We start from the raw sequence: 19,615 nt of genomic DNA on the forward strand, positions 1-19,615 counted from the left end.
ATAGAGTAAATAATTTTAAAAAATGCACTTATTAATTTCAAAATTTTTTAAGCGCGCATCTTTAAAAAATTAAATTTTATTAATTATTTACTCTATTTATTTATAATTTTAAATTTGTCTGTCTGCTACATTCACACTCATCGCCATCTGCGTAATTTCTGACAACTTTTAAAAGCAACCGGTTCCAGACTGCGCTACTAACAATTACATTTATACACCACATATACTATGGAGTAGTAAAAGCACACACACCATACACATTCTTAAGAACGCGTTGACAAATTAAATAGAGTGAGTAAAAAAATTTTGGAAGCCTCGGTAGCTATACTTCAATATATACAAGAATGCACGCGTCCACTTGTTTTTCGCATACTTTACATTGGTATAAAAAATGCAAATTAAAATTCAAGTAATTATTTGACCCTAGATATATATTTTTTTTATCAATTTGACAAAATACAAAATACTTGGTTATAATTATTATTCTTTTAAAACATTGACAAAGGGGTAAGTCACTAAAATTATATATATATATTTTATAAATTCAATCTATTGCGTATTAAATTCATATATTAATTAATTTCCTAAATAATATTTTTTATAAATTTTGTTTACTATATTTTCGATGTTTATTTACTCAACAGTGGGATGAAAAGTACAGCAGAAATAAAAAACACATGGCGAGAAATTACTGGGAAAACGAGGCCGTTTTCAAAGACAATGAATTTGAAATCGATTGCCTGAATGAACAACTTTTTGAATTACTTAAGACTCCAATATCTAAATTAATTCAAAATAACACGCATTTGCAATCATTGCCAGATATTAATTCATCATCAAATAAACCTGAGGACAATCTTCAGCTAGTTAGCTACTCCGAATCACCACCCGGACTATATCAATATAAAAATGACTACAGCCTTTTCCACCAACATGGAAGTCCTGTTAAGCCACAGCTACTCCAGCACTACTTATCACCGATTGGTGTATTTTGGGACATCGAAAATTGTCGAGTACCTAAAGGTAAATCAGCATCCACCGTAGTACAGGCAATTCGAGATAAATTTTTTAAAGGTTATCGTGAAGCTGAATTTATTGTTGTCTGTGATGTATATAAAGAAAGCAGACAAATTATACAAGAACTAAATGATGCTCAGGTATTTTACATATTTATTTATTTACTATATTGTTATAATTAATTAATGTAACGGGACCTAAGTCCACCTCCGCCGACCGGAGGCCGTTCCCTCACTCTTTTGGGCATACATGTGTTGCGAAATCCCTTATCTTCTACCCAGACGACACTCTTAGTCGAAAAGACGACTAAGGTGGACATTACCCGGGCGTATAATCAAAAATTCCCGCGTGGTATCTAACCACAGCCACCACGAGTCCTACCTCTCTCTGGGCCAAACACTTCTCCCATCTCAGGAAATAGAGAGACTCTGGTCACAGTGGGCTTGGAAAAGTCCCCCGTGGTACCAGACTCCCAGCTCTGATCAACATGGTTGCGTAGGATTAGTGGTGGGTTGCAACTTCTTCCCATACCCTATGTAAAGGGCTTCTTCCACTTGTTTCTTTCGGGTTCCCAACAAGCAATTATCCGCTTGTTCATCCCCTGATAGATTTTCTACTTTCCCGAGCTGAGAGATACTCTAATTATTCAAGCTAAATAAAAGTTCAGAGCAGCTCGGGAAACTATATTGTTATAAATAATAGTTATTTGTTTCAGTAATTACTTATTTTTATTACAGGTAAATTTAATTCACGTACCAGCGACATTTAAAAATGCTGCTGATGAAAAACTTAAGCAAACGATACGAAGATTTGCAGATACTCATGGCAGCGCAGCGGCTATTGTTGTAATATCGGGTGACATTAATTTTGCTGCTGACTTAAGTGATCTAAGACATCGTAAAAGAATGCACGTTATACTTCTTCACAATGATCATACATCAAAAGCACTTATTCAGTGTGCTAATGAGCATTATAATTTTAAAGACATTCTGGATCCCTTGCCTACGAGAACAGCTGCTGAATATTTTAAAGTATATATATTTTTTCTTATTATATAATTTATATCTATTAAAGTCCTGCTCTCTATAAAAAATAAAAATTGACTAGTAGAGTTTTTAGTTTTAATATTCGTATTGTTTTACAAAAATTAGAAGTATCAGTTTTTAGTTTTTATTGACATCATTTTTGCGGTGGCGGTTTTTTAAATTGCAAATAAATTAGCAATAATTAATATATATTAATATTTTTTTTTTAGGAGAATCAAACGTTCGATGTTTTAGTGAGTAATCTTCCTAAAGATAAAGGATTCAAAGCAATAAAAAGTAAACTAAAACAGCTATCAGATAACTGCGGTGGACGTGTAGTAGGAATTAATTCAGGTGCAGCTATACTACGTTTTGGGTTGCAAGATTGGGCTGATAGGTATGTTCTTAACATTAACATTAACCCTCGTCAGTTAACGATGTTACGAGCAAACGTTAAAGCTCACGATGGGTCGGTCGTGTCTTTCCCTAATTTAAAATTTTGAAAACTTTAGAAAAAATCTTTTTAAACTCTCAACTAAATAATAATAATTATTTAGTTAATAAATAACTTTTTGATCAGAAACTCCGGCTATCAGGGATAATTTTGACTCGGACACAAATGACCCATCGTCAGCGTTTGCGAGTTAAATTCCCCTGATAGCCAAACTGGCGTCAAACTAACAGCCGCAACTAGATGCCAAGTTGGCCGCAAAAGTTGGTATTTCCAAAGTTCATAGACACTTTCTGAGAAAGTTGGTGGCAAAAGTTGGAAATCCATAAGTTGACGGAAAGTTGCCTTCAATTTTCTTAGAAACCTGCCTTCGAATTGCGACTCTTCCCTGGCTTCAACTTTCTGAAAAAGTTGGCGGTAACTTCTAGCCAAAAGTTGCAAAAAGCTAGAGTTTTCGACAACTTGTCGTCAAGTTGGTCACAAACTAATGAATACCAACTTTTCGACGAGCAACTCGTGCTATCAGGGTCCCTGGTAGTCAAACTTTCTTTTCAAAAACTTGCTGTTCAGTGTTGTCGGTCAGGTTAACGTTAAGTTATGCTGCTCCAAGTTTTGACTGTAATATGAGTACATGAACTACAAGTTGCCGTAAATCTACAGCCGTAATAGAAATGCATTGAATCAGAAAGTTGCCTTCAAGTTGCGAAAAAAAAACTTGAAGACCAAAAGTTAATTTTAATCTGACAAAAAAAAAAATTGTGAAAAATTTCACTTCCAAATTCACTGCAAGTTACCGTTAACTATTTGCAGTCAACTTGACATCTTATTACTTTCGTCCTTGTGATCAAAATGGTTGTCAGCGTTATTAATCATTTTAAAATTACCGCAATTTTTCTAAATTTATCGGCAATCGTTATTTAGTAATCAAGAAAAATACCTTATCGGCTATTACTCCCTAAATAATAAATAAGTGGGGATAGGTGTTTATAAATATGAGTGACAGATAATTTTCTCCAGCAATGTAACGACAACGCTTATAGAAGAACGTATTATTTTTTTTTTAAATATATTCTTAGAATATTCTATTCTTCGCTTTACTTAAAAGTTTTAATTTATTGTTATTAATTTGTTTAAAATAAATTAACTTTTTAATTTTATTAATTGTTGATCACAGATTTGAGTTATAGTTAATTAATAATTCAATTAAATTTTATTAGTTTAATCGTAACAATTTATTTTAAATGGTGAGTGTAAAAGTCGGGTTTTTACTGACGCCAACTTATTTTTTTCACTTAAAATTATCCCAATAATAATTGACAACTATACTAATTAATAAATTTTAATTAACATTTATTTATAATAATAATTTTAAGTTAAAATTAATTGTATTTTCTTTTATTTGCTCACCAGAGCTCAACAACGTATGAATGGCGCGAAGGTGTTTGATGCAAAGATAAAAGTAAGGTCACTCAAGGATAAAAGTAACCGAACAACCGAAGGTAAGAAAATAAACTCAATAGCTCTACACGTGTAACTCCAATGTTTACATTAACGAAAGTCTTTGCTATTTATTTTGTTTGCTTTATTTACTACGTATTATAATATCTATATATTTATGCTCAGAAAAAAATAATTTCTTGACGCAAGATAAATTTTGCATTATGAAATAAAAACTAAAATTTTTATTAGAACCAGAAAAAATTTTTGGAGCAAAAAAATTTTTTATGATACTGAAGTTAGCTGACGTCTAATAATTTTTGAATTTAAAAAAAAATTTTAAATTATTAAAAAAAGAAATATTTGAAAAATTGCACCCACAGCTCTGTTAATTTTCTACATGTGCATATTTTTAGTTTTTTTTTTTTATTTGCAATTGATTTCTTGAAAAGAAAATCCGAAAATTGTTGTCTGCTATCTTTGAGATCATAAATTTTACTCCCTCTAAAAAATTTATGATTGTGAAATAAGCCGACGTTTAGTAAATTTTCTTAAAGATGATAAATTTAAAAAATTGCACCTATAGTTTTTTTAATTTTCTACATGTGCATATTTTTACTTTTTTTTTTTTGTTCTTTTAATTAAATCGTTGAATGAAAACTTTGAAAATTGTTAATTGTCTGCTAACTTCAAGATCATGAAAATGTTCGGTTTCAATTCATACAAAAAATTTCTTGGGGCGAATAAAAATTTTTTGCACCAAAAAATATTTTTTTTCCGTGTCTGTATGTCATGTTTGTGTGTTTACAGAAAATAACTTAATTGACTTAATCACTGAGTCGGCAAACGTAGGAGGAGCTGCCGTAAGTTCACCCCTACCGATGTATCTTCCAAGCGCAAACATTCCAGGTGTCCGTAGTCTTCCTGGGACACCTCAATACAATTCATCGTCGCCGGTTGTTGGTGCATTTGCCGGTTGGAATGGCACTCACTCATTTAATTCCGGGTAATTAGTATTTTCTCTATTATGTGACTATAAAAAAAATTTTTTTTTGTTCCGTATGACGAGAATCCGAGAAACGAGTTCTTGAGTCACGAGTTGATTGTTTAAATCCTCGAAGATTCGAACAATGAACCCCGTTTGATCTTATCTGATGGAATAACATAATTCTTTATTTATTTATTGTTATCACTATAATATTCATTGATATATAATTTTAAATAATTTATTTTAAGGACACTACCAACCCCAATATTGGGTCGTCAACATCAAGGCAATGGAGATATTTACAATAGACAGTACTCGGAAACTAATCGTACACAGTCGCCATTAATTTGGAGTAATCAAACACAACATTTTGGACGTTGGGAAGACTTTGGTCCTACGAAACGTCAGCAAAAAGATCACGGAAGGTCTACGGTTTCCCATCAGGACAATGCAGTATCTGACGTCGGTACCCGTGATTCAGATAACATACGTCGTAATCGTAGTGCTCATAGTTCGGTGAACTCTAATCAAGATTGGAACAATATACCACGTCCTAATTACTATCAACTACCGGTACCAGTTAGTTATAAACCAAATTATCCCCACGGGAATAATTCAAAACGCGTAAGTCCGGTACCAAGTCACCAAAAAAATTTAGATACTGGATATCACAGTAGTAATGTACAAAATTTTACTAAACCACGTCGGTCAGCACGAACACCATCGCCATATAAAAATATTTCTATGCAAGCGTCTAATCGACAAACAAATGCATCACCTTATTTACACAACGATCCAACAAAAGATAATGACAAATTCTTTAATCCTATTAACCGTCCTGGTAATATTTCCGGTAGTAATAATTGTACTAGTAGTAGTGTAAATAATAGTAGTAACAATGGCCCAATAGATCTGCAAGTAACAAATTTAGATCAAAATATTGACGCTAAAACAATGAGTCGTATATTACATTCAATGTTCTCTGAGCACGTTCGCGTTGAACATGTCGGTATTTTTATGCAGTCTGATGGAAATTACGCGGCAAATGTAAAACTTTCTTCATTATCAGATTCCCAGTATGCGATATCTCAGCTTCATCGACGTAAAATTGGATTTAAGAGAATTTTAATATCATATGGACATACTGGTGGCACTAATCCGCAAATAGTGCGCTCGCAAATAATAATGTTACTATTAGAAGTACCAGGATACCAATTACCTCTGTTTAAATTTCGTGAAATGTATGAAAACCGATTTTTAATGCCACTCTCTGTATCTGAGCTCTATAAAATGAAGGACGTTTGTAATGTCATTGAAGATACCAGCGGACGAATGGTTTCACTTAATCCGGAATTCAGGAATTCTCCGTCACCCTGCATGGAAAATATATCTCAGGTAATTTTTTTAAATTTTTACTTCATAAATTAATTTAAGGTCAAAGACCTAGTACCCGATCAGGGAACTAGTACCCAATCACTCATGTATTTCTATAGGGTAGAGGTACCATTTGTGGCCACTGCTCCATTTTTGGACATTTGACACTTTATTTTAATTAATGAAAAAGTGTAAAATAAAATTACTATTTTAATAGCGGGTTGAAAGTATCTTTGGATACATTTTAAAAATTAATTTTGTCATTGTGTCTTTTACAAACTATTTTATTTGAATTTTTCAAGTGTCCAAAACTGGCCCTAAAGTGGCCAAAAACGGTACCTCTACCCTAGAAATACATGAGTGATTGGGTTCGAGCGCCCGGGTTGGGTACTGGGTTTCGTATTTTATTTAAGAGTATGCTCAGACAGTACCCCCCACTTTTTAAAAATATGAAATGATTTTCAATTGTCAAAATCACATTGAAATTTTATTAATTAGTTGAAAAAAAAAATTAAAACCTTAATTGAAAAAAGGACAATTTCGCCGAGATATAGAATTTAAAAAAAATTACTTACAGTTATCAATTTGGAGTTAAAAAAAATTTTAGTCTACTAAATTTGAAAATTCGAATTACAAAATTGACACGATTTTACTGAAATTTATTTTCCAAATTTCGTTTAACTCCTAATTGATGTCAATGGTAAGTAATTTTTTAAAAAATCTATACCTTGGAAAAATTACTACTACGCTTTACTTTTTTCACTTAAGGTTTTAATTTTTGTTGCAATTAAAAGTTATTGAAAATTTTCAAAAAGAGGGGGCACCGTCTGAGAATGGCCTTAAATATTTATTATATTGTAATGATGACAATCATTAAGCCGAGTATGAATTTAAGTATCGAGAGTTGAGTTTATAATTCCTTTTGACAATAATGATCATACATGCTAAGCGATTATACTGAGTAATAATTAAAATATTTTTTTTTAATTAACTACAATATTACAATAACTAATTTGAGTTCATAATTTACAGGGCGCAGCTCTGGAGTTGCCGTATTGTCATGTCCATTATCAGAAGCCGGGTGGTGACAAAGGATGGGCTGAGCAAGAGATTGAATCTCTGCCAAGTGTCATGATGTCATTAAAAATATTGGGACTCCATATCGAGAAGCTCCTTATTACCCACGATGGAAATCTGCCTTTACTAACTTTGACTTTTTGTTACGAAGCGGAGTTCAACAAAGTCTTGAAAACAACCGAAAATGGAGTACCGCTTGAGCATTTAATTTCATGTTTAAATTTCGTTGAGATAAAGCAAGTGAACAGTAACGTAAAATACGTATTTTGGGCGAAAGATAAAATTGATGATTATCGTGAAGAAATAAAATGTGCTAGTCCGGCTCTTGTCAATCAGCTGACATTATTCAGCCGGGAGCTGGTTGATCTGTTGAAGACTGCGCCGCACTGCCAGATTCTTTTCAATAAATTCATTCCTGCTTATCATCATCACTTTGGACGACAGTGTAGAGTAGCTGATTATGGGTACACTAAACTCATTGATCTATTGGAAGCTCTACCCACTACTATACAAGTTTGTATTTTATTTGCAATATTGATAAATGATTTATGATTATTTTTAAAAGCTTACAGTTGTTGAATAAATAAAATTTTTTTTTTATTTGATCAGGTAATGGGTGAAGGAAATAAAAGAACAGTTACTTTGTCACATCGTGCACAAATACGTCGCTTTACTTCCGATCTTCTTCGTGTCCTGAAAGCTCAAGCAAGTAAACAAGTAACTCTGACGGAGTTTCCGGCAGTTTACAACCGTGTTATTGGTAAGATAAATAAATAATTATTATTATAATCTTTAAGAGTAATCTGAAGTCTCTACGTGACTGTCCCAGTGTCAATACTGAATTTATAAAGTATATTTAAAATTTTATTTTTTATCAAAACTTTGCCAATTTAGTTTTACTTGAAGATATTTTGCACGCCGCGAACACAGACCGTTTATTTTTTTACCACACTTACATATTATGAAAAACATATTAATATACAGGGGGAACACTAATGAATAAGTCTGATACTTTTTTTATTAGTCCGATACGTATTATAAAAAAAAATTGAATAAAAAAAATTTATCGCGGATATCTATTAGTCTGTGGTTCGAAAAAAGATCGTGGTACGGAAATCTTGAGAACGGCTTGACGAAACGACAATTTTTTTTTCACAATCTTCAGAATTATGCAGAGAAGGCTTTCAAAAATTACTACTGTAGTTCTTTTTTTTTTTTTATAATAAATCATTACTGTTTAAACCGGCAATTTAACTTGTAAACAAACACTACAGCCATTTTTATTACAAATTTTATCTTACTTTTTTTTTTTTTATTTTAATTCCTGAATATTTTTACAATGGAAATTTCTATGAAAAAAATGAGTGATTCGAATTTTTTTAAAATATAACATGAGCATTAGAAGCGTGCGCTTTTGGATTTTTAAAATTTTATTTTTTTTTTCTACCATCTGAAAAGTTTAATGACAAATTTTCTCGTTCGGCTGACAAACATTAATTTTAATAATTAAATAATCATGGGAGTCTAATAAATAAATCAACACTCAATTTTTTTATGAGCCGTCTGATATATTTTTTTTCTAAAATAAATATTAAGGATGAAAGATCCAAATAAAATCATTAAATTTAGAGGGTTACCAAAGGGATGTCTAATTGATACCAAACAAATTCAATATCTGATTTAAAAACATTTTAAAAAGTTTTGTTTATTTCCAAATATCAAAGGTACATATTTTAGCGCGAAGTTCAAATTTATTTAGAAAAGTTTAGATATTGAACTAATAATCGCATTAAAATATTTGAATCTCCAAGAAGGCTCAAATTCAAATCGAAATCTTTCCATTGATATTAAATTTAATCAGTTCAATTGATTCTATCATAGATATGACATGGGGAAATTTTCCTTAATTTCTTTTAATAATTTCCAGTAAAATTTTTTTATTAAAAAAATATATTTTTTATTCTATCCAGGCAAGCAGTGGGATCCAGTTGATTACGGAGTCTGTGAAATAGGTGACATTTTAAGTGAAGTTTCTGAGCACACAGTTGCTGTGAGTGATGTCGATGGTGACAAATTAATAGCAATACCTAAAAGAGATCAAAACCCCGAAGAAAAAGAACGAACAAAACAATTTACCATAGATGCTATTGAACTGCTCAGTCATACTCCGCACTGCACAATGCAGTTCAATAAATTCGTTCCTTCCTATCATCACCACTTCGGTCATCAGTGCCGTGTCTCAGACTATGGGTTCACTAAATTAATTGAATTATTTGAAGCAATACCTCATGTGATACAAATAAAAGATGTTCCTGATGGTGAAAGACTTATTAGTTTAACTGAGCCAGAACGTTTTCGTGTTCTGGGTGAACAGATTAGTAAACTCGTAGGACAATCCCAAGGTGGAGTATTACTGTCCAACATTGGACAGTTTTATTCACACCAATTCGGCTATATACTTAATCCCGAGTTTTATGAGTGCAATTCAATGGAGGAATTGATGAGAAAACTCAGCAACGTTGTACAAATAATTCAAACAACAAATGGGCCAACTGTTATTCTTGTTGATAAATCTCAGTCACAAGTATTAGGATTAAAGTGCCGTAGAATTTTAATGGATCAATGCCAGCAACGTTTACCTGTCCATGAATTCCGTCGTATTTATGATAAATATTTCGGAGTGTCTTGTGATCTTAGCGAGATAAGAAATAATTTATCAGATATAGTTGAATTTATAACCGTTAATAATGAAGAATTTATTGGGTTAACAGCTCTTCAATGTTTTGCCTGTAATTTATATCGAGTTTTAATTAAATATCGTGGTAAATTAAATCTCGATTTATTTGAAAACGCTTATTTAAATATTATTGGCACTGAAGTCAAAGCCTCACACTATGGATTCTCATCAATAAATGCCCTTCTTCAAGCGCTACAGTGTACCGTGACAATTAAAGAGACGCGAAGTAAAAAGAAAATGATATTTTTGAATAAACAATTAGGAACAGTAGGAATCCCATTACCAATACAGCTGACGTCTCCATCAAGTGATCAAGATTCTAGCAATGAGTCGATCCGCAGCGAATCTTCTCAATCAAATTACAGCTCAGTGTCATCTAGACTGAGTGCATGGACCGCTAATAGTTTTCCGAAAGCCTGGAACAGCAACAATGAAAATAAATGGAGCCAATCAGCGCAAAAAAATTCTGAACAGTGGCCAGTTATTGATGAAAATGGTGAAACTTTTCTTAAAAATATTGTCACACGCACGTCGTCAACGTTTATGGATAATTTACCAATGGGTACCAAGACTGGGCTGTCAGACTCGATAAACAATCATGAAGAAAGTGATAGCAAGAGTGAGTCTTCAGTGTGGGCATCACCGCCTCAATATGTTCCAAATACTTACTCAACAAATGTCGATTTACCACCACTGACATTACCCGAGTGGGTTCACGATGACGAAGACGATCCAACTAATCTCCTGTCTCCAGCTAAAAATCTACTGTCTGCCGCAGCCAATCCTCTCAATCCGTTTTATTCAAGTCATGCGATAATGGCTCCGCATCCATCTGAGCTGCCTCTTCCTTCTCTATCACTGGTACCAAAGCGCGATCTATTTTCTGATACTTCAAAAAATAGCGACGACAAAGTAAATTCATGTATTCTTGGTAATTCATTGGAAATTTTGAGCCCGAACCGTTCAAATACAACTTCCGAAAGTAGTGAGCCATCGCATCACACTACTGAGAGTGAAAGTTCACAAATAATTGACAGTACACCAAAAAAAACGGTAACAGGTAAGCGCAGTAAACTCGCAGCTCAATTTAATCAGCCAATCGATTCTTGAAATAGAGGCTTTATTTCACTCTTATTTTTTTTTTATAATAATCATAAAATAGTAATTGATTAATGAATGAACAAAAAAATGTAATTAATTAATTAATAATTATCATCTTGATCGTCTTATTTTAATAAAAATATCATTACGGTAAATATTACACGAGAATATAATACTATTTTAGATTTTTATAAACAATAAAAATACACATCTCTCATCGGTATCGCAGAGCATTTTTTGAGGCTGTGATAAAAGTAATAATTAATATAATATTGTAGATATTAATTATAAAGTTGTAATTACCTACATCGATTGTAGAATTAATGTATGATTATTATAATTATTAATTTTTGTAATTGAATTATTTCAATAACTTTGTGATAAAACTAACGTTTAAAAAATGTATTTATTATTTTACTATAACTATTATTTATTATTATTTTAAAAACAAAATACTTTTTCACAATTATTTGATATTTTTAATTATAAATACAGTTGGTTTTATCATAAATATTTTAGAAATAATAATTATATTATACGTAATATCATTTAATTAATATAAATAATCATGGGTACCAGTAATTTAATGTAATTATTAATTATAAATATAATTCTATTATTAATTTATGTCATAAGTGCACAAAACTCATGTTTCTTAATAGAGAAACATTTTTAAATGTTTATCTCTCAAGTATTCTAAAAAAAAAAAAAAAATTATAAAAAATAAAAAAAATAGAAAAAAAAACTCACAAGATTGTAAAGTTTTACCTTTAAGGGCATTCTCAGACAGTGCCCTCACCCCCACATTTTTTAAAAATATTCAGAGATGTAACTGTCAGAACCGTATTCAAATTTTATTAATTAATTAAAGAAAAGTTAAAGCGTTAATTAAAAAATGATAATTTTACAGGGGTATAGATTTGAAAAAAATAATTAAGGGCATTCTCAGACATTGCCCCCCACTTTTTTTAAAATATTCAATGACTCAACTGTCAAATTGTCTAAAAATTTTAACAATTAATTAAAAAAAAAAATTTAAACATTAATTGGAAAAAAAAACGCAGTTACAATTTCGCAGATATAGAATTTTTTTTAAAATTATTTACAGTTGCCATCAATTAGGAGTCAAACGAAGTTTTTTAAATAAATTTCAGCCTACAAAATTTGAATTATAAAATTGATATAAAGATTTTATTGAAATTTATTCGACAAATTTCGTTTGACTCCTAATTGATGACAATTGTAAGTAATTTTTAAAAAATTCTATATCTCGGTAAAATTGCAGTTGTCTTGTTTTTTTTTAAATTAATGCTTCAATTTTTTTTTTTTAATAATTAATAAAATTTAGAGAAACTTATGATAGTTCAAGGTCATTTCACATTTTCAAAAAGTGGGGGAGTATTAACTGAGAAAGGCTTTTAGGGCCAGTTTTTTAAACCGGGTTTATTTTTATTTCGGGTTTAAATTATTAATGCTGGCATATCTATAATTTATTAGTGTACAAATATACTAGCAGTATTAATTAAAACCCGGTTTGAAAAACTGGGCCTAAGAGTTAAACGAAATTCGGTAAATAAATTTTAGTTTAAAAAATTTGACATTTCGAATTGTAAAATTGACATGAAGATTTTACTGGAATTTGTTTACCAAATTTCATTCTACTCCTACTTAATAACAACTGTAATATTTTAAAAAATCTATCCTGGTAAAAGTGTCCTTTTTCCAATTAATACTTTAACTCTCCTTTAATTAATTAATAAAATTTTAATACTGTTATGACAGTCGAGTACTTGAATATTTTTTAAAAACGGGGGCGTTTTTTGAGAATGTCCTTAAATATATTTAATCATCATCATTATTATTGATATTTATGTAATAATGTATGATGTTAAATTTTTATACATTTAGTTTTATTTTAAGTATGACTGTATGTGAGTTGTAATCTAATTAATCGATTAATTATAAATAATCTTTGATCCTATTTTTCATAAAAATAAAAAAAAACAACAAAATTATAAATAAAATATAAAATGAATGAATTATTGTAATTTGATATAATTGTAGAATCAAATGAGTGAAAGTGTATCCAAAGTTTTTTGAATTTTATCTGATTAGAAAAATATTCTTTGTATGAGATTTTATCAATAATTGAATCGGTGTAAATAAAATCGAGCATTCGCGGTGCGAAATTAATAATCAACAAAAAAAAAATAATTAAGTACGTATTAAATATAAAAAAGAACTCAGGTTTTAAAGATTAATAAATGCCATAATTGTCGACTTAATAATAAACGTTACATTGCTATTAAATATTAATCGACAATAAATAAAAATAAATAATTAATTTATTAAATTAATTAATATTGGCGTTTTTATAAATCAAAATAGCTTGACTTCTTTATTATTATAAATATATATGTATATATTTATATTTATTATTAGCATAATTAATTATATTATATCTCTGATGTATTTATGTCAATAAGTTACAATAATTAAAATTAAATTGTTAATTTTTTTTTAGTTATTTAATAGCGTAATGTATCGATTAAATTTAAACCGAAAGAGATCTCTTGTTTATAATAAAATAATTATAAAAAAAAAAAAAAATGATAAAAGTAATTACAAGCAATAAAATAAAAAAAAAGTTAAATTGTTTGTAAAATAAAATAAAGTTTAGGACAACGAATGGTCCTTCCAATAAAAAAATTTTATTATAATAGAAAGCGAATAAAAAATAATTAACTTGTAAACTGGCATTAATGTAATAAAATTTGATACATGTGAAATTTAATATTTATTTAATGATTAATTAAATTATTTATTTTATTAATAATATGTAGTTATTTATTGTGATACAAGCACATATAAATTATATATTTATATATAAAAAAAAAAAAAATCATCACTAATGGCAATAAACCACATGATTTTTATTTATTAACTTTATGATTATCTACAGTTAGAATTTTACATTAATGCTTTTATCTTTCTACGTATGATGATTCAAATTTCTGGTACTTCTTTCATTCCTGAACCAACAGGTCCGTGTCTTCTTTCCCAAACCATACGATGTTTTTGTTTCATAAAAGCTTCTCTGGCGTCTGGTAATGGACCGAGATCAGCATCTTGAAATAAATTTATTTTTAATATTATTAATTATACTGACAGTAATCATTAATTATGAAGACTATTATCCATAATTATAAGAATGACAGGAATATCAGGTACTTAATAATTCCTCGATATTATCTGGTTTTTCAGTAAAAGTTTTCCACATTTTTCTTTGATTCAGAAATTTTATTCGTTTCATTAAGATATTCAAAGTTTTTATTATATTTTCATTGTCAATTCGATGTAAAAAATATGTAAGCTAAAATATTTAATAGGAAATTTTATGGTTCAAATAATTTAAAAATATACTAGTAAGAAAAATTAGGGATTTTTAAAAAATTCCAAATCTAAGTGATTTTCAGAAGGAAAATGGTCGTACATCAAAAAAGACTTGAAATCTTTTTACTGTGCACGGTTCCGGAGTAATAAAAAATCAATCAGAATTATCGATAAAAATTTATTGAAGCCCGTAGACTGTTTTTAAAACGAGCAAAAATTTGGGAAATTTTTTTCGATGGTTTTCTTAGGATTACTCCGGGACCGTTTATAATTAAAAAATGTAAAGACCAGATCAGAAAATTAGACACTTAAAGCTACAATTTGCCTTCTTTGTTTTTGCTGTATGACCATTTCCTTTCGAGTTACAGTTGAAAATCTAATCTAAAATTTTAATTTTTAACTGCGATAAATTCCCGGATACTTGTCAAAATTCCCTGACATTTCCATGATATTTCTAGGTTGCATAAAATTCCTTTATAATCCCCGACATTCGCGGTTTGTGGCCACCCTGGTGAACTGTTACCAGACATACGTTTAAAATATTTTATAATATAAATTATGTTATCCAAAACAATATTTAATAAATATTTACACAATTATTATTTTTTAAGAAGTGTTACAAACTGTGAAATTTAACCAGCAAAATAACTGAAGAGATTGAATAGTCAACGAAGCCTCGGAAAATTTGAAAATTTAATATCGGATCATTCTTGGTCCAAGTACTCAATATTCCTGTCATTTCAACAATAATAATGTTATTTATTTGAATTTTAAATAATATTATCTTACGTTTCGCGCACCAATCTGCAGATGCCTCTTCCAATATTTCATACAAATGATCGCAAGCTTTAAAATCTTGATTGTAAAGAACACAGTCTTCGTATCTATTTCTCAAGATAGCAACGATTTCACTGTCCACCATTCTGTTTAAATAAAATAAATAATTATATTTATGTACAATAAAAGTGACACAAATTAACCCAGCTCATTATTTCTTTACAGTCTTCAATTTTTAAAATCTTCTTTTAATTTACAAAATAATTTTAATTCATAAATATTACAAATTGATTTTTCTATATAATCTACTTATTTTGAAATTTATTCGATTTGAATAAACTGACGATTGACCGAGTCATTGACAGTAAAAAAATTTAAATAAATAATTATTTGACAACCAGAGTTCAAATTTTTGAAGAAATAGACACCGGGTAATTTGTTTAGGTTTTTTTTTAATCAACAAATAAAAATATTACCTGTCCTTCTGATACTGTACATTGGCTTCATATATACAGACATAATCATCAGTATAACATTCATCAATAGTCGGTACTCGTCTGAATTTCTGATGATACCAAGGATATACTTTTCTGTTTGGCTCAACAATTTTTTCTGACAAAAAAAAGTAAATAATTAATTCAATTTTTAAATTAAATTGAGTGAAATAAAACTTCTAAATTAGAGGGAGTAAATAAATAATTAAAATATATATATATATAATTTTGTTACTGGTGAAACTTAACCTAGTGAATATAAATGATTAGATAATCACCTCGAAACCAAATGACAGGTGTTTCAAGAATCTTTTCAACAGCATCAGCGAATCTCCATAAAAGTGCCTGCTTTTTCTCCCCCATTTTAAATATTTAAAATTAGCTAACACTTAATTTACTACTTTTAATTTGTCTCAAAGGACACTATGGATATTTTTGTATGTGTTGAGAAAGGACCAAGTACCGCAAAGAGTTTTAATTATTTTTTTTTAATTATATGACAGAGGGCGGTAACGTCTATGTCTTATCGGTAACATTGATATCTTTCAAACTTTTATCTCTCTACATATAGAAAATTACCGACACATTACATATATGTCATATATTTTATATCAAAACATTCTTGTTTGTTTACGTATGAATTTGTGTGAACAAAGAAGTGTTAGATAAAGTTGGAACAATTTGAGATGTTTGAATTTTTAGTTATTTTGTATTTGAATTTGAATTAAATTTAGTTTGTAATTTATGATTATTGTTTAGTTATTAATAATAATGAGTAGTATATTAAATTTATCAAAGGAATTTTTACATGCGACACAAAAAGGTGACTTAGATAAATTAATAAATTTGTCTGAACAATGGAAAATTGACGATTGGACGATTTTCCGACATGAGTCATCGGGAGATACAGCTCTGCATATATCAGCTCGTGAAGGCTATTTAAATATTGTTGAATATTTATGTAATGGTTTTTCAAAGCCTGAATTTAAAATAGATGTTGCTAATAAAGATATGAAGAGACCGTTGCATGAAGCCGCACAATTTGTAAGAACCGATGTATTGGAATTTTTAATAACCCAAGGTATCAATTTGTTTAAAAACAAGTAGGATAAAGGTGCCGTTTTTGGCCAGTTTTGGACACTTGAAAAATTTAAATGATATAATTTGTTAAATATGCAATGAAATAATTAATTTTCTAAATTTCTTCAAGGATACTTTTATCCCACTATTAGACTGGAAGTTTTTTTTTTATACTTTTTTATTAATTGAAACAAAGCATTGGAGCAGTGGTCAAAAATTGTACTTCTACCCTATTTTGTATGAAATAGTATATTGTTTGACGAGGGATGAAACAAAGCGATTTCAGACCAGGGTGAAGTTGGCTGACTTCACCCGCAGGTGGAAATCATGTTTTATCCTGAGCTACACACCAGATTTTTTATGATTACCTGCATTGGAACTTAAAGTTTTAGGTTAGCTGCCAGTCAGAAACAAGTTAATTTAAGACCAATGGTGTCATCAACTATTAAATTGTCATTTGCAATTTATAATTAAGCAGAAACTATAAATACTATTTGTTATTGACACTAATTTTTACAAAATTTAATCACAGTTAGAACTGTCATTTACGTAAATAAAATTACTATTAAACAAATGACGAGTATCAGAGTTTAAATTGCGAAAGCTTTCAGTCAGCGGACAGAAACATTTTTTGTTTTTTCCCAAGAGACAAAACAAGTTTGTTTCTGTCCGTTGACTGACGGCATTAACAGTTTACGCATTTGCTAATATTAATTCACGGTATTGGACTGAAATTAGCTTGATATGACTTTATTATAATGATTATATATATATATTTATATACACAACCTCTTTTCATATGGAGAATGAGAAAATATTAATAAAATTTCAATGAATCCTAATTTTTACTTATAATTTTAGGAGCGACTGTAGATGCATTAAAACGCGCTGATTGGACACCGCTGATGTTGGCGTGCACAAAAAATACTAAAGAAGCATTTGAATCTACAAATATATTAATAAACCATGGCGCGAATTTGGAATTACGTAACAAAGATGGCTGGAGTCCATTGCATATTGCCTGCCGTGCAGGCAATATCGATATTATAAAATTAATACTTAAAATAAAGCCTTCATTGTCTGTCTCTGCAAGCAATAATGGTCGGACATGTCTACACGTTGCGGGTAAATAAAAAATGACTTTTTAATATACATTAAATTTAATATTGATATTAAATTGATACAAAAATTGAACAGCCTTCCATGGGTGCTGCGATGCGATAGATATATTAATATCAACATCGCCAGAATTACTTAATAAAAGTGACTATTCTGGTCTATTGCCGCTACACGAATCAGTCAAAAGCAATAACTTTGAAGTCTTCCATCGGTTGATCCAATTGGGCTCTGATGTTGAATCAAGAGATTCGATTGGACAGACAGCGTTACATATTGCAGCTTCTGTCGGTAATATTCCTGTGATTGAATATATATTAACCAATAAACTGATAGATATCAACTGCACAGATGATTTTAATGCCACGCCATTAACTGCAGCTCGGCGTAACAAAATAACCGACGCTGAAAATTATATAATTAAATTTACAAATAATAATAAACAGTAATTATGATAATAATGAATATATAATAATAAATTATAAGTAAATTTAATTTTTGCACAGATGTGAATCAGTATTCACTTTATGAACGGTTTTTTTTATTCGACTATTTCACTCACATAAAAATCTTTCTACACTATTTTTATTACACTAAGATAGGTAAAATTGTATACTAGCATATAGAGAATTTATTAAGGAACAATTTGAACCCAATATTAGATCGATTCATTATTTTATTCATTTGAAATAAATTATTTTAACTCAAGAAACCAGTGCTGTCAATTGTTACGTATGAAACTTCGTAAGCACGATAACTCTCGATAGACACCATTAATCAGCCTAATTTTTTTTTTATTGTTCGGCGTGAAGTGGGAAAATTCGGTACCTGTGCTCCAATGAGATGGCTGGATTGAGAGAAGAGGGATTAAAGTTAAGAATTGGCCAATGAGGATTCTTGATTGAGGCGGGAGAAGCTAGATTTTGCAACTGCAATGCTTTTCAGTTCATGCTCAGTGAGACTTCAAGTCATTGTACTTACTTTTAGACATTTATTGTCTTTATATTTTTTATCATAAGAATCCTTATGAAAATTACTATCTGAATCTTTTTAGTTTAATTGTAATTAATTAATGACGTAAAACTGATTATTTTTGAAAAATTTAGCTGCTATTTTTACTGTTGTTATTATTTTTTTCATTGTTTCTCTCTATCAACTACTGGTGGCAGCACTAGCGTTTCAATTTGAAAAAAAAGCGACATCTAAGACAAAAGGCGGGATTATAAGCGGGAAATTTTGAAAAATTATAGCTACAACCAATGTAAAACGAAAAATCGAAATCAGTGTTTTTAATTTCGGATTATTATTGTTAAAAATTAATGATATTGAAAGTAGCAGATATCAAAAAATATACTATTTTTTTTTTAATGATAAATTATTGCAATAAAAATATTTACGTGTGCGAATTTTTTTTTCCATTTCTGTTAAAGTAATTTATTTATCGAAAAAAAAAAATAATAATAACGATAATAATTTAAATGTCTGCAGATTTCAATATGATAATTTTAATCAGTAATGTTTAAAAAAGATTATAAGAACACCTTTTTT

General features: G+C 29.6%; 3 protein-coding genes across 4 annotated transcripts; 2 read left to right on the plus strand and 1 right to left on the minus strand.

The window, feature by feature from the left end:
* The first annotated feature begins 282 nt into the window (after positions 1–282).
* LOC130663646 (meiosis regulator and mRNA stability factor 1) lies at positions 283–13,817 on the plus strand. 2 transcript variants are annotated; one of them, XM_057462995.1, is made up of 10 exons: positions 283–507; positions 645–1,157; positions 1,755–2,048; positions 2,273–2,439; positions 3,904–3,992; positions 4,741–4,936; positions 5,167–6,313; positions 7,325–7,882; positions 7,979–8,129; positions 9,340–13,817. In XM_057462995.1, exons 2-10 carry the CDS (start codon positions 678–680, stop codon positions 11,214–11,216), a joined length of 4,959 nt encoding a protein of 1,652 aa, XP_057318978.1. In that variant the 5' UTR covers positions 283–507; positions 645–677; the 3' UTR covers positions 11,217–13,817. The 2 variants fall into 2 exon arrangements, with proteins under 2 accessions (XP_057318978.1, XP_057318979.1); XM_057462996.1 differs by lacking the exons at positions 283–507; positions 645–1,157; positions 1,755–2,048; positions 2,273–2,439 and adding an exon at positions 3,522–3,737.
* A 299-nt stretch (positions 13,818–14,116) lies between these two features.
* LOC130663649 (NADH dehydrogenase [ubiquinone] 1 beta subcomplex subunit 10) lies at positions 14,117–16,344 on the minus strand. Its single transcript, XM_057463007.1, has 4 exons — positions 16,150–16,344; positions 15,854–15,989; positions 15,390–15,523; positions 14,117–14,335 (listed from the first exon to the last, which is right to left on the minus strand). The coding sequence occupies exons 1-4, from the start codon at positions 16,232–16,234 to the stop codon at positions 14,214–14,216; spliced, it is 477 nt and encodes a 158-aa protein (XP_057318990.1). The 5' UTR covers positions 16,235–16,344; the 3' UTR covers positions 14,117–14,213.
* Positions 16,345–16,471: 127 nt separating this feature from the next.
* On the plus strand, positions 16,472–18,522 carry LOC130663648 (ankyrin repeat domain-containing protein 16-like). Its single transcript, XM_057463006.1, has 3 exons — positions 16,472–16,952; positions 17,813–18,076; positions 18,149–18,522. The coding sequence occupies exons 1-3, from the start codon at positions 16,643–16,645 to the stop codon at positions 18,514–18,516; spliced, it is 942 nt and encodes a 313-aa protein (XP_057318989.1). The 5' UTR covers positions 16,472–16,642; the 3' UTR covers positions 18,517–18,522.
* The last annotated feature ends 1,093 nt before the right edge of the window (positions 18,523–19,615 follow it).

The sequence above is a fragment of the Microplitis mediator genome, chromosome 2, assembly GCF_029852145.1.
Source record: "Microplitis mediator isolate UGA2020A chromosome 2, iyMicMedi2.1, whole genome shotgun sequence".
Classification (NCBI taxonomy): domain Eukaryota; kingdom Metazoa; phylum Arthropoda; class Insecta; order Hymenoptera; family Braconidae; genus Microplitis; species Microplitis mediator.

What these genes read in the sequence shown, in the direction of transcription:
- LOC130663646 (XM_057462995.1), top strand. Translation starts at nt 678, where the DNA reads ATGGCGAGAAATTACTGGGAAAACGAGGCCGTTTTCAAAGACAATGAA. An exon ending in CAGCTGCTGAATATTTTAAA is followed by an intron (nt 2,049 to 2,272) that starts GTATATATATTT and finishes TTTTTTTTTTAG; the next exon opens with GAGAATCAAACGTTCGATGT. An exon ending in AGTTTACAACCGTGTTATTG is followed by an intron (nt 8,130 to 9,339) that starts GTAAGATAAATA and finishes TATTCTATCCAG; the next exon opens with GCAAGCAGTGGGATCCAGTT.
- LOC130663649 (XM_057463007.1), bottom strand. Translation starts at nt 16,234, where the DNA reads ATGGGGGAGAAAAAGCAGGCACTTTTATGGAGATTCGCTGATGCTGTT. An exon ending in GTACAGTATCAGAAGGACAG is followed by an intron (nt 15,524 to 15,853) that starts GTAATATTTTTA and finishes TTATTTAAACAG; the next exon opens with AATGGTGGACAGTGAAATCG. An exon ending in TGCAGATTGGTGCGCGAAAC is followed by an intron (nt 14,336 to 15,389) that starts GTAAGATAATAT and finishes ATTTATTTCAAG; the next exon opens with ATGCTGATCTCGGTCCATTA.
- LOC130663648 (XM_057463006.1), top strand. Translation starts at nt 16,643, where the DNA reads ATGAGTAGTATATTAAATTTATCAAAGGAATTTTTACATGCGACACAA. An exon ending in GGAATTTTTAATAACCCAAG is followed by an intron (nt 16,953 to 17,812) that starts GTATCAATTTGT and finishes TTATAATTTTAG; the next exon opens with GAGCGACTGTAGATGCATTA. An exon ending in GACATGTCTACACGTTGCGG is followed by an intron (nt 18,077 to 18,148) that starts GTAAATAAAAAA and finishes AAAATTGAACAG; the next exon opens with CCTTCCATGGGTGCTGCGAT.